At 40.9% G+C, this 15,138-nt stretch overlaps 1 protein-coding gene across 10 annotated transcripts in view; it reads left to right on the top strand.

Annotated features, from left to right (window-relative positions):
• The window catches only part of HDAC9 (histone deacetylase 9), a 491,112-nt gene that overhangs the window by 380,342 nt on the left and 95,632 nt on the right, over nucleotides 1-15,138 (top strand). For 9 of the 10 annotated variants that reach the window (XR_009631775.2, XM_060782133.2, XM_060782132.2 and 6 more), the window contains 2 exons: nucleotides 6,303-6,422; nucleotides 6,772-6,869. Coding sequence is in view for 9 of the 10 variants with exons in the window: in XM_060782133.2 (XP_060638116.2) it covers nucleotides 6,303-6,422; nucleotides 6,772-6,869 (218 nt within the window). In the remaining variant the exon portion in view is untranslated. The remainder of the gene's footprint in view (nucleotides 1-6,302; nucleotides 6,423-6,771; nucleotides 6,870-15,138) is intronic. The other variant, XM_060782137.2, reaches the window with a different exon arrangement.

Raw genomic sequence — 15,138 nt, 5'->3', positions numbered from 1 at the left:
GGCCATCCATGCTATTACATGGTATGCTTCTGTGGAAAGTTACCATAGAGTCCATAGAATACCATAGAATTTACTAGAGGATCTAGCAAATTTCTGGAATGGACTTTTCTCTAGGACTTTTCTTGGTACTCCAGAGAGACAATGTCATTTATTTTAATAGGGTTTATTGTTATCCATCATTATCTATTTACAATGATAAATTCAAGAATGTAAACCCTATGGAAATAGGGGTTGAACTGCATAAAATAAATGTGATAAGTATAAATAGCAATCCCTTTTTCTACATAGCTCTGACCAAAATGACCAAAATGTCTGCAATATTCCTAGGACAGTTGCAGCATAGATTTGTGTGTAGTTCTTATGAATGTATTATGCACCTTACATTTATTTTTGGTCTGTTTCTATTTTTGATCCATAGTAGGGATTATTAGGAAAGCCATAGGGTGCCATAAGCCAATATAGAAGTAGGCAATTAGCAGGGTGTCTTCTTTTGGACTATTTAAAGAAGAATGTGGCTACAGTTAAACTAGGAAAACATGAGATGAAAGCTGGTGCTATTGTGTGTTATCTGAAGAAAGGGGAAGTTGTCAAGTGAGATTTAAAGCACTTTAAAATTAATGGTTTGGATCCAGACTTAGTCCTTTTGCATCAAGCATGCCTTTTCAATTTATCAATTGATTTTCTGCCCTTCTTGGAAAACTTGCATAGCTTAGAAGTTGTTCCAAAGTTGCAAGAAGTGACATTTTAAAGAGTTGGTGACACACAAGCTCATAATAATAACTACACCCAGACTACATTTGACTTCATTATACTTGGAAATCTTTGAATGACACACAGTGATATATTACAATGATTACCTGTACAATCAGCCATTACCTCTCCATGGGAACAGGTTTCAGTGAAAATACTAATGAGCTCACCATGAATTTTAAAATTCCTTCAAATATGTTTTGCGGTTTTACTTTCCCAGGAGCCATTTTCCATAATGAAATAACATAATCCCATTTCACCATTAATTTGAACATATCAATAATAGTCTAATAATATTATGAATTCATAAAACATCCCATAGGATTACATTGTAACTCCAGCCCAAAATAACTGAAACTAAATCTTAATTTGGGTGAAAAGCAGATAGCTAGTGTGCTCACATTTCATTATTTTGGAAGACTCATATTCCCACTGGAGAGAAATGCATTTAATGACATCAAGAGACAGATCCAAGAACTTGAGGTCACTCGCTCCCTTCTTTACGTGGTGTGTGGCCTTATGGTATCTATAGCAGCCACGTAGACATGTCCAAAAGAGGAATAACACTATTTAGTTTGTAAATTGATTACATTGGAATCTAAACTTTCATTTTGAAACAGAGTACCTAGAGCATCAAAACCTAAATGCTCCTGTTAGTTTCAACTAGAGTAAACCTGCTGAATCAATGGGTTCACTCTAATTCAGACTTACTCTTAGAAGTTAAACTTGAGTATTATTGAATAAACAAGCACAAAACATAAAAAATAGAGCTCTAATGTGATTGTTGCTATGTGATTTTCCCAATTTGTCAGTGTAGTACACTCCCTTTATTCATGGCTTCATTACCCACACTTACCCACTGCATTTTCATGGTATGTATCCAGCCCAAATATAATCGAAATATAGGATACACTATTATCCACAGTTTTGTGTATGCATGGGATGGGTTAGTCTTGGAATGTTTTCCCCATGGCTATATTATATAGGTTTAGATCCAAAGTAGGCAACTAAATCCATCCAATCTAAAACTGCCTCTCCAGCAACCTAAAAATGTGACACAGAGTCAGACGTCCTTGATAAATAGAGTGAGCTGCCCTACCTCTGCAGATGTTTATGCCAGCTGACAGTATCTTGAATGCAACATCTGATCTTGGGAGGTTAGCAGGATCAGGCTGGTTAGTACTTGCATGTTGGACAGCCAAGGAATGCCAAGTATTAGAGGCTAAATTCATTCACTTAGTATTTGTTGCCTAAGGAAACTCTGTGAAAGTAATAGAGTTTCCATAAGTCATCAGGCAACACTGAGTCTAAAGTTAACTACAAAGTGGTCCAGCCTTGTAACAGTCACATGTAGGTCATCCACATTGGAGCACTAACTCCATCTGTAGAAAATCCTGAATTGAGAGAGTATCTTCCTGTTGTTAAGTCAGATGCTAACTGAGAGAAGTTTAGGGTTATCATGACAAACATGAACCCCTGTGTTTCTCTTGATTGAAGGACTAAAGTATGAACCTTGAAATTCACCAGAAAACAAAGTTGGGGTTATCCTGTGCCAAACCTCACAGAGCTTGATTGTTCAGGATAAAAGATGGTTAGCTAGTTGTTGATGACACACCAATAAAAGCCCTGCAGCCAGAATCCTATCACTTGAGGTGGGAAGCAAAGTGCTGCCCCATTATTTAGGATCCCATCCTACCACCTACTAAAAGATGCAGAGTGGCATCTGGGCTACTTTCTCTACCCAAAAGTAGAAGGCAGTGCCCCTCTGACAGGAGGAGGAAGAGATACAACTTCACTATTCCTGCCCTGACAGAAGCAGCTTGACTAGTAAGCTAGCTGTGTAGAGTGTGAGCTTCCACTGCAAAGGAAACACAAGGCTCCTACAGTCTCTTTCTGCTGTAGTGGAAGTGGGCATGACCACCATGCTGTGTCCTCTTCTTTCTTCTGCTTCATTATAAAAGTTGGGTGTCACAGTGCTGGACACAGTGAGCAGCATGAACCCTTGAAGGAAAGAGGCAAAGGAATAGCAAATTTGCTGCTGCAGCTACTCTAGCCATTGATGGCTGCATTCAGGCATGTAGCCCGGGGGGGGGGGGGGCGCTATGGGGGCTTCAGCCCCCCCCCCCTAAATTCTCATGGTGGTGCACAAGAAGGCCTTACTGGTACATTATTTAAACTGTTATGTTTATTAATATCATGATCTGATCACCATTCTCAATATATCCCATATGTATGGGGGTATTGGGGTAACAATACAAAAGGTTTGCTAGGGTAGACCCTCTTTCACCCAAACTCAGCCCCCCCCCCAATCAAACTCAGCCCCCCCCCCCAATCAAAATCCTGGCTGCATTCGACCTGACTGCATTTGGAAGTATTCAGGATTGCATGGTGCTGGATTGACCACAGTGCCGGATTTAAGAGAAATGAGGCTCTGTGCTAGTTAAGTTATGGGGTCCCTCTCTTGGGCCCTGAAGAAGGTCCAGTAGGCCTACACTGCTTGCGTTGTGGCACACTCCCATAGACTATCGACTATCAATATGTCTGAAATTGCTCCAAAACAGAACATCTTCAAATTTAGAATTGCACCACATAAGCAAAATCCATTGTAGAAAATTTGGGGGAGGGACAGGAAGATCACTTTCAAAGGCCTTATATGGTCTGGGGCCGATGTACCTGAGGGACCGCCTCAGCCCCTACCAACCCCAAAAATCCCTTCATTCTGAGGACCAAGCTTTATTGGAAGTTCCCAGTTTTAAGACCTTGTAACAGCAACCAAACGCAAAGCCTTTACAGCAGTGGCACCATTATTCTGGAACACTCTGCCACCTGAAGTCCGTGCCTTGTGGGACTTATCAGCATTCCGCAGGGCATGTAAGACATATTTGTTTCAACAGGCTTTTGATCTTTGATATTGCTGTTGTTTTAAATTGTTTTAGATTTTAGTCTGTTCTTGTAAGCCGCTCCAAGCCCTAGGGGAGTGGCGGCATATAAGTTTGAATAATAAATAAATAAATAAATAAATAAATAAATAAATAAGTCCTCCTAGCCAACAGGGCCCTGTGCTTAAGCACACCTAAGCACAATGGTAAATCCGGCACTGATTGACCATCTAGTGAGACCAAATTGTTGGGCACACTGTCACTTCTCCCCCCTTGCCAAAGCATATCCTAGTGTATTACGAAATAACCCGGTAAGCAGTGCTGAGTTATAAAGTCTCCCAAGTTTCTTTCCACCAATTTCACATTATACAAGCCAGATGAAGAATCAAATCCTGGATGACTAATGTTTTCCATGCAAATGACCTGGCATTAAAAAGCAGGATGTTCAGGCTGCAGAATCTATTTTCATTGTCACTATGACTTTCTTGGTTAGACTGTAATGTGGGTGGAAGGAAGGATTGTGAAAACTGCCCTCAGTTCCCTGTAATGTCCAGAGCTCAAATCTCCCATCTTCCCTTATCAGCAATTACCCTCATTCCAGGAGTGAATCGGGGCAGATTAGGCATTTAACTTCCACCCCATAAGAATCCTGTCACCCCCATGAAATTCTCCTTTAGTTCCTACATTTTTAGTATGCAGTAATTTAACGTCCAGTTGAGCATTTAAAATATACTTTAGACATTCAAAGAAAAGCAAAATTAGCAAGGGGACATGAACATGATTTCTGTCTGAATGATTATTAATGTCACGCTTGTTCCAACGTTAGAAACTTGGGGTCCATTTTTCCTCTTTCAAAGACATGTCTTCAAGTTCTGCTAATGTTCTACAGGGGGGGCCCTTCTCTCAGTCCCACCCCGTCACAAGAGGGCCATCCAGCTTTTGTAATAATAAACAGCTATGAGCAGTGGGAGGGAAATAAGGTTTTGGAAGCAAGGAAGGCGAGTGGGAAAGGATCTGGGTGGTGAGGGAGGTGGAGTGAAAAGTTTTTTGGAGGCAAGGGGGCAAGGGGGAAAGGGCTTTTGAGGATGAGGGATGCTGGAAAAATTGAGGAAGATGTAGAAAAGTGTTTGGGGATGAGAGAGGTAGGGGAGGGGGAGCAGGAAACAGGAGGCAAAGCTTGGAGGGGGAGGGGGGAGAGGAGGAAGCCACGGAACTTTTCGGTATTCTTCGCAGAGCCCCAAGACATCCATGGAGCACTCTTTGAGAGCCGCTGCCCTAGAGCATCGATGCCCCCAAACCTTTTAGGGCTTTAAATGTTATTGCCAGCATCTTGGATTCAGAATGGAAATATATTGGTTGCTAGTGCAATTCAGAACTGGTGTGATGTGATATCATAATGGAATTCCATTGAGTAATCTTGCTGTTGCATTTTGCACTAACTGGAATTTCACAATCATCTTCAAGGGCAGCCCCATGTAGAGTCCATTGCAGTAGTTTAATTGCATGGACAGTGGCTAAATTATCCTTATCCAAGAAATGCCTTGACCAGTGGATCAGTGAATTGTGCAGAAATTTTTGTAATTTCAAAACCCATGGGTATGTGTCATTTGAAAATGGGCATACTTCTTAAGGGGGCACATTTAGCACTGCAGCTTGAGAAAGGTGTATCAAAAATGTGGCTGCTAATAAGTAGCATGTACATAACTGTACAGTATCATGGCTGTGGTGTGATCTTTTTGGCTCCATAGCCACTCTTGCCAAAGGATTTTTGACATAGCGGTTCATCAAAGCATTCTGCCAATATGCATCCGTCAGGATGAATGGCACTCGTGGCCTTTGGAGGCCCAGGCTACTCAAAGCTAATGAGATCATATTCTTACATCGTCAGCTGCGGCCGTCATGATTTTATGAACATGAAGTATGATGCCTTTTCTGCATCTGGGATACCTTTTGATGTGGATCTTGCTGCTGAGGGACTGCTAACTGAACTGAACATTTCAAGGAAGCCAATTTACTCAGCTGGTTGCAAACCCTTTGACCTCTATAGTAGAATTTGGCAAATCAATGAATGTGCGAATGTTTATAGTGTTCTTTTAAGAATGGCAAAAATGCTGCATAGTCCATAGATCCTCCTGCAAAAAACTAGTTTGTATTTTAAACATTCATCTTTTTTTGAGGCCAATGAGACTAGTTAATTAAGCCTAAGGGGTTATGAACTGTTGGCAGTTAATAAGTCATAAAATTCCTCCATAAAACAGGATGCAAGATTCCATCACTGAGACAGGGAGTACAAAGAGCCGGTGTATAATATTTAATTGTACAAAAGGACTGGGATTTCTCAGTGACTGCTCATCTGGACTCTCAAGGGCATGCTCACTGTGGTTTCCTGATTTTTAGAAGCCAGTTTAAAAAATGAGTGTATTAAAGAGTAATTTGCCTGAAAGTTCAGGAAGTTTGGGGTGGGGAAGGGTGGGCTGGGAAGGGAAGGGGTAGAGGGAGAAAAGGAAGGAAAGAAAGAAAGAAGGAGGGAGAAGGAGGGAGGGAAAGACAAAGAGAGGGAGTAAGAGAAGAGAAGAAGAGAAAGCAAAAATGTTTTAAAAAATAAAAAATGGGTCTCTTGGCACACCGGCTTGGACATGATTGCATTTGTCATCTGTTTTCTTTCCCCTTAAGGATGTTCACCATGGAAACGGTACACAGCAGGCTTTTTATGCTGACCCCAACATCCTGTACGTCTCCCTCCACCGCTATGATGAAGGCAACTTCTTCCCTGGCAGTGGAGCCCCAAATGAGGTTAGGTTTATTTCTTTAGAGCCCCACTTTTTTATTTGTATCTTTTCAGGTAATTGCATTGCATGATTACCCCTAATTTTCTCATCCTCCTCTGGTGCTTTAAATTGCCCTAGATTACCAAATAGCCCACTGAGACCTAAAGAGGGGGCGGGTGGGTAGAACAAGTGCATAACCCAGAACAGTCCTTGTCAAGCAGGGCTAGGCTGATTTGACAGGCTGTTTGATGTTTTTTTCTCCCCTCTTTCTCTCAAAAGGAACATTTTGTATGTTTTCTTATTTTGATTCCCTCCCTGCTTTTCCTCTTCATCCTCCCTCTGGCACTTGCCCCTCCTTTCCTCCCTCTTTTCAGGTTGGAAGTGGCCCTGGTGAAGGTTATAATATAAATATTGCTTGGACAGGTGGCCTGGATCCCCCCATGGGAGATGTAGAGTACCTCACAGCATACAGGTTGGTTCTCCTTTCCTTCTGAAAAGTGCCAAACAGAAGTAACCGGCTGATAGCTGAAAGAGTTTGAACTCCAGCAATCTTAAAAAGCTATAATCATGACCTGTGGTGGAATTGGCTTCAAGTTTTTAAAAGGGGGGTGGGTTGTTTGGAGATTTCATTGGCCTCCAACAATACTAACTCTGACTAATAGTCAGTATTAGTATTGTTGGCCACACATGAGCCAAAATGTATTCATTCAGTGCTGGAAACAATGACGGAGGAGATGGGATTGTTGAATTGTTTCTGTTTTTTCAGTCTGTAAACCAATTAAAAGACCTTTATACTCCAAGGAATATAATTAACAATGCAAATCAGAGATACAGAAAAAATATTGGAACTATGATCTCAAAATAATGGGGTGGGTGGGTGGGGGTTCACAGTGATTTCTCCATATATTCCTTCTATGTAAGTGGTCTTGCCATTTCCCTTCATCCCAAAACCATAAACAAACATATATGCAACTAATTCCCTCTAATTTCAATGGTGTTGTCTTCCATGTAAGATGCTTAAAATGGGTGTGTTAGGATTAATTAAAAATACATGTAAGGATGTGGTTGAAATGCTACTTTAGCTGCCTTCGATGTTTTGTTTCAACACATAAGTGAAACATGTGCAGCAGACCAAAACGATACCTGCCAGGAAACATTTGGAAAAACTATCACTGGGCATAGTTGTTCTGTCATATGTCATTAGAAAATAATAGAAGGTGGAGCCTGATGTGGCAGCGGACAGAGCTGCAAAAAGTTCCAGTATTTTAACCCAATATGAAATTAGGAAGAACAGGGAGAAAATGTCTGAGATTTTGTAGTTAGATTGTGTCCTTTAATTTGCTACCATTTGATGATATATTTCAAATATCAATTCCCTCTGTGTAGAAAGAAATAATGTTGGATTTCAGGGAATGTTGTGCTAATGCCAGTCTATAGAAGAAGGCATTCTTTTGCTAGGCATTGTCTTTTAGTCCCTAGCTTTTACTGACATAGTCTGCATATTAGCCTGTTCTCGCTCAAGGGAATGGACAGATGGGCCTCTGGGGCAGGCTGGTAGAAATAATGCCAACACACTGAATAAGTCCTTTATACATCCTGATTTTCTCAATTTCATGTCAGAAAACAGAACCTGAATAAATAAATAAATAAACCGAATGGTACATACATTAATATATCCACATCACCTTGCCATTTGTGGTCATTTTTCTAAAGAGCTTGTAAAGTTACATTTTAGACTATTGCTGATGATTTTAGGAGTTGTATTCCCAAAACTTAATGTTTCTACACTCCTCCTCCTCCTCCTCCTCCTCCTCCTCCTCCTCCTCCTCCTTACTATTGCAGCTGCACAGGTCAGATTTTGATTTGCTCACCATGATGAAAGTACTTGGATGAAGTCAGGACTAGACAAACTTCTTGAAGTCTGAATAGGAAGGTCAGGTTAAGATTGTAAAGGCTACAGTTCAAGACTTTTCCAAAGGACAACGAACAACTGAGTAATTTCTACTCTGACCACTGTCAAATGTTATAATTTCAAAAGCTATATCTACTGCATACCTTTACTGTACTGCAAATATACCACAAACTCTATAAAACAGAATTTTCCCCTCCCCTAAACACTCTTGGGTGGCCCATGAATACACACGGCATTGAGATGGTTTCGTATGCAGACATAACACACCTGAAATTGAAACTTAACATCAAAAACCAAAATAGCATAAAAATCACAGTATTGCACTGTTTCTGTAAAATGGGGTTTGGTTTTATAGATATTATTTGCCTTCTGTGGCAAACACCTAGTCAAAGGTTCAATTACTGAAAGGTAGGCTGTCAAAGCTGGTAAGCCTCAAATGGTGCCTACTCTTAATACATTCATTAATCCTCTGCCAAGATCTTTGCAGAACTGAAAAAGAAATACAAAATAAGAAAAAATAGGGTGTTTAGATGTCTCATGGGTTTTGTGTTGGATCTCAGCTTCCCTCACCTCTTAAATGCTTTGTTCCCAGTCAACCTCAATTGGAGAGTAATGGTATAATATTAAAAATATTAGATTGAGCCAAGCACACTTGGCATTGAGTTCAAGCATGCTGTTATAAGAAAAATAAAAAGTATAACCATTGAACTGGTGTTATCTAGTTCTGAAGAGGTAAGAATACATTCTGAGTTAGCCTCACAAGTACTAGTTAAGAACTAATCTTGGAAACAAAGGTTTGATCAAAAGGGGCTTTGGGGACCAAATTTTCTTGTTTGAAAACATACATCAGGGGAGGAGAATAGATGGTTAGTCTTTTCCTAAGCAACTGTGCTGGTATTTTGTCCATTGTTGCCTTCCTTGACACACTTGTTCTAGCACCATTCCAGATCTCTCTTCCTTTTCTCAAGGGTAAGGGAGAAAAAGACCTATACCAGGACTTCTCTCTGAAAAAATGTCCTCCAAGAGATTTCAGCTCAGCTTTTTCCCAGACTGTTTATGACATGAAGAAGGTTTACTCGTGGTAAATGGGAACTGGCTGTCTGAATATATCTACATGCTTTCATATTTGCTCCCTTTAGTGAATGAAAGGGCACTTTAGTTTGTCTAACTAAATGGTTTACTTGGGCCAAAAGCCAGCATTTTGAGCATATTTGGAAAGAAGAAAAGCAAGAGTCCTCACCTTCTCTAGGACATAAAGCTTGCCTTCTGACCCAGACTTCACCCACCTAGTGTGAGATGAGTTATCACATTAGAGCTGAAAGAATAGGCAAAGAGTATGCACCCCCATCCAAAATCCTGTGGCTGCTATCTGCAGAATCCTGGGGCTTGTTGTTTAGTGAGACCCAGGACCTCTCTAGCTGAGCATTTTAGAGAACCCTCCCTTAAACTACAAGCCCCAGAATTCTGCAGAAGGCAGCCATAGAATTTCAGATGGGATGCATAGTCTTTGCCTACTCTTTCAAATCTAGTGTGATACCAGGACTCTCATGATCTCCAGTCAATATGACCAAACAGACCATGTCTGCTCATCCTTTTAATCGTAACACTAGAATCATTTCCTTTCAGTGTCTTTGTTCTTGCAGCATTTTATCTTTCACATCAGACTATGTGGTGGTTAAGTATGTAATATGGCAACTATTTTGAAGCTTTCAAAAATTAGAATACCTGAGAAAAATGATAATTTCAAACTATTTTCCCTGTATTATTGTGACACCTAAAGCTATGTTTATGTGATTTTTAGGGCTATAAAACTCATGTTGCTACAGTATGAGGCTAATCTTCCACATAATGATAAACTATTAAGCAGGTGTGAACCCCAGGCTAGTGAGTTTCCTGCTTTCTTCCCCTCTCCTCTTCATCTTATATTACAAATGGCAATTAGCAATGTCTGATGCTGATTTAGTGACAAACCATAGTCTGCTAGTCTATACAAATGTATCAAATCATTCTTATGCTTCTGCCATTACAATCCAAACTTAGAAAATCTGTGCAGGTTTGGATTGTAATGGGAAACTGTGGTTTGTGAAAGATCAGAAGAAATAGCAAACTGGTTTATGTACCACCTGGTTGGATGTTACAATCATTGTACATGTGAGAGGATAGAAAGGAAAGAAGAAAGAACATGCAAGCTGAGGATTCCTGTCTATTTATACTTGTGGCATCAAATTACGGTTTAGCATGAGTTAAATTACTATTTATTTTGTTAGTTACATGTATATCCTGCAACTCTACTAATATGCTTGTGTCACTCTTTTTTCCCACTTTATCTTGATATCTTACTGGCCATGTAGGTGAAGCTGAGAGAGTGTGAATGGCCCATGTTTTACTGACTCAGAGAGAACTAGCACTTCCTATGGTGCATCTACACTGTAGAATTAATGCAGTTTATCACCATTTCAATTGCCATCTTGGGATCTGTATTTTGGTCAGGCACCAATACTCTTGGGCAGAGAAGGCTACATAGCTTGTGAAACTACAGCTCCCAGAGTGCCATAACATTGAACCATGACAGTTTAAATAATGTCAAACTATGGATTGTTGTATGTTTTCTGAGCTATATGGCCATGTTTCAGAAGCATTCTCTCCTGACAATTTCCTGACAATTTCAACAGACAGGAAGGAACCATGAAAATGAACAAAATCTGGCTACCAGTATAAAAAACTCTAAAGTCATTACAGTAAATAAAGAACACTAAAAAACAGGGAAACTCCTGAAAAAAAACAAACAACCAGGGACAGCAAATCACCTCTCAACAAAGAACTTCACCAGACGGTAAGAAGTCACACCTGAAACTGCTAGGCCATTAAATGCTAATCAAGGTGGCCAATGGAAACATTCATTCTTGCCTCAAACAGACAAAAGTTCTTTCTCCCACCCTGGACATTTCACAGATATATAAACGCCATCTACCTAGCTTCCAACAGACCTCACAGCCTCTGAGGATGCCTGCCATAGATGCAGGCAAAATGTCAGGAGATAATGCTTTTGGAACATGGTCATAGAGCCTGTGATTCCAGCCATGAAAGCCCTCGACAATGCAATGTCAAACTGTGCTTGGTCAACAATGTAGATGCACCCTTTTATTCAGTCCAACAATATAAACACTGCAATGCACTGACTTCCCCCTCACTGCACTAGTATAATTTTAGAATAACCCTACTATGACATAGGTTTTGTAGTCTTGACACTGCATAAAGCATAAAACACATGAATGGATTTATATCTTGACATGCACAAGGGAGAAAGGAGCATTAAGGAGAATACACATCACAGTCTCATACATGGTAATTCTTGTAGTGCTAATGCAATGGTTTCAGAGTTATATTTAAATAACCCCACTGTGAGTATGAGCAAAAATTAATGTGCCAAAATATCTGTGGCTCTGGTTTTGAAAGAACAATTTAAAAAGCAGTGAACAATAGAGACCCAAATGGAATTTTGCTTTGAGCAATGGATTTTCCGCATAAAACTGTCTGAGGGAGGCAGGAAAACAGAATGCCAATGGAATTCCATTAGTAGGATTCACACACCCCTAATTTGTGCAAGCTGAACCGCACACCCCTAATTTAGACCTTTTCAGTGTACCAAACAAACAAAAAATACATGAATGCAAAAACTGTTTTTTGCCTCAAGGTCACTTAACAAAAGGAAATTAGTATTCTGTAGAGATAAAAGGGTCATTCTTAACCATTAAAACAACACTGAGCACTTCTGTATTCCTCAGGGTAGACAAGGTAGTTATCCCAGTATAGATCAATGTAGAAACCTGGTACATACAAAATAAAGTTGTGGTGGCACTTGTCAAGCCTCAGAAAAAATGCCAGCGATCCATGAGTGGACCTAAAAACCTCATGTTTTATGACTGCTTAGTACAAATACTCTTCAGTGATCATACTACGCAGAAATGTTCCACATACTACTATTTGCTAGATGCTGGAATACAAACAGTGTTTTGGATGACATCTCTGAGAATCTCTTATCTGAGAATTCTGGTGTAAGAGTGCAGCTTTGTTTGCGGAAGGATCAGCTGAGCTGACACTAGTCTATGCTGAATCCAAACCCAACCCAGACCAAGGCCTTATCTACATGGGCTGCATAATCCAGGATTGGCACTAGAGGTGGCCACACATACCATTTCCTCCTTCTCCCTGGTGACCTGGGCACCTCTGCTATTGTCAACACACAAACCCTATGATGGCCAGAAGCTCTCATGTAGCTCTGCAACTGTAATACAGGCCCAATCCATCCTCTTTCCCCTTCTCTGATGTATGCAAGGAAAAAAGGACAGTGGCAGCCCATTGTGGGCAATGGACCATTCTTCATTGGACCCTGTCCTGCTGTCCACAATGTGCCAAAACTGAGAGCTGATCCAGTGTTTTGGTCAAATTCCATCTTTTGGCATTCCTTGACTTTTTTTCATGAAGGGCTCAGTTTACCCTGCAATAGCACTGTGACAAAATGTCATGGAAGCAGCTAGAAATGAATGCCCAGTAAAAGTGTGGGCTGTTAAACTTGTTTAGAGGAGCTCTAAAGATGTTGAAAATGACTTTGGTTGTGTCTCTGGGTTAAGGAGCACTGGTTTAAGGAGCACTAAATGAGGGGACATAAGATATGTTGACCTCTCCTTTTTCTGCCCCTTCTCAGCTCTTCGGCCATAAGAACTTAGGTAGCAATGCAGTTCTGCCAAAAGATTGCTCTACCAACAGATACCTGAGAAGGTTGTGTAACTAAGTACTGTATTATTTCTCATTGGGATTCTAGAATTAGTAGACCAGTTCTTTCCTTCAGATTACTAAGAGTGCCAACTGCTGCTGGTGGTGGTGGCTAGTATTCAGGTAAGTCCTAGTCTTTGGGTTGTGAAAATGGCAGCAATAGAATCAATCAATGATTTATTACGGTCTTTGACCAGCACAGTACAGAATGGGGCATCGGTGCCCAAGGAAGGGAATCGCAGTTCCCAAGTAGATCAAGTATAAAAGCAGATTAAAAGCAGATTAAAAACATGTTATAAAAGAGACAAATTAAAAAGATAAAACAGACTAAACTTACAGTTTAAAGTGCATGTATGAATCTAAAATAGGGGGCGGCTAATAGCAAATATCAGACGACTGGGAAGCTATAAAAGGGATGAGAGGGGAGCATTTACAGCATTTCAGTTATTACAAATCATTCTATCTATATTCCCGGCAGGAAGTTGCCTGGTGGAGTCGGTCATCAGCCGTCTAATGTTAATTGCTGCTGCACAGAACTTGGCAACACTGTAGGTTGTTGCAGAGCAAGAGTCCGAGAGCAACAGGGAGGTGTAATATCTTTCAGTGCGCCCTGGATGTTTTAAAAGCCATGGAGTGATGAAATTGGCTCTAATGTCTCTATGGAACACACACTGGAGGAGCACATGTTCAGTTGTTTCGATGTAGCCAGACTCACACGGGCATAGTCTCTCCTGGGCAGGGGTCTTCCGGAACCTTCCCTCCAGTACTGCCGATGGAAGGGCATGGCATCTTGCCAAAGTGAAAGCTCTTCGGTGTTTAGGCACCTCCAGGTTAGCTAGGTAAGGCATGGGAGCGATGAGATATCTGCTATCTTCGCTAATGGTGAATGCTGGAGAGCAGGCTAAGTCTGATTGTCGCTCTGTATCCAGGATCCGTTGTCTAATAAGATCCTTGGCTTGGTCCCATCCCATACCTAGCAGTTGTCCTTGAGAGAAGCCTAGAGTTGCAATTTTGATTGCCACTGCCTTATTCCATGTAGACTGAAATTCATCTCTCAGAGTTAATGGGGCAAGGCCACATGTTGAGAAAGACAGATGCAGCCAATAATTGAGGGTGGCTGTCCACACTCTCGCCTCCACTCTCACAAGGCCTGTCTCTAATCGCAGGGTGGCATTTGAGACACATCTGGGGACCTGCATCGCCGATCTTAGAAATTTTGATTGTACTTGCTCCAGAGGGGCATAGTTTGTGAAGGGACCAAGTTGGGCTCCATACATCATTTGCGCTATGGATTTTGCCTCAAAGAGCTTAAGTGCAGCTGGTATGTAGTGGCCTCCTCCCGTTTTGAGGAACTTTAGGATAGCATATGAGCTCTTTTGTGCTGCCTCTGCTACGTAATCCACATGTACTTTCTTGTTTCCTGTGCAGTGATAGAATACTCCCAGGTATTTAAAGCTGGAGACCTGTTCAATATTGTGTCCATCTAGTCTCCAGGTATGATGCTTGGGTCGTTTCGCAAACACCATAATTTTGGTTTTTTTATAATTAAGATGAAGCTGTTCTTCATTACAATATTTTGTTAAGGCTCTCAAGGCTCTTTTCAGGCCTACTTGAGTTCTGGATAGTATCACTGCATCATCTGCATAAAGCAGGGTAGACACGTGTCTTCCTGCCAGTTTTGGCGGGTGGTAGTCCAAGTTGTAAAGGTGCTCCACCATGGAGTTGATGTAAAAGTTAAATAGAAGTGGAGCCAAAGTACATCCCTGCTTGACACCTTTCTCAGTTTCAACGGCCTTAGTGAGATGACCTTGAGGGGTACATCTTATTTTCAATATGGTCCCTTCATGTAGTATGCGAATTAATTGCAATAGTCGTCTATCTATTGAGGTGGACCCAAGTTTTTCCCATAATTTGATACGAGAGATAGAGTCAAAAGCTGCTCTAAAGTCTATGAATGCAGCATAGAGGGAAGATGTTCTCTGGGAGGTATATTTTTCTATAAGATGCTGTAAAACTATACACTGGTCAATGGTGGACCGACCTTCCCTGAAGCCGG

Source organism: Anolis sagrei, chromosome 6, assembly GCF_037176765.1.
Source record: "Anolis sagrei isolate rAnoSag1 chromosome 6, rAnoSag1.mat, whole genome shotgun sequence".
NCBI classification, from domain to species: domain Eukaryota; kingdom Metazoa; phylum Chordata; class Lepidosauria; order Squamata; family Dactyloidae; genus Anolis; species Anolis sagrei.
The sequence above is the reverse complement of the archived record's forward strand: the minus strand, read 5'-3'. Positions and strand labels throughout refer to the sequence as shown.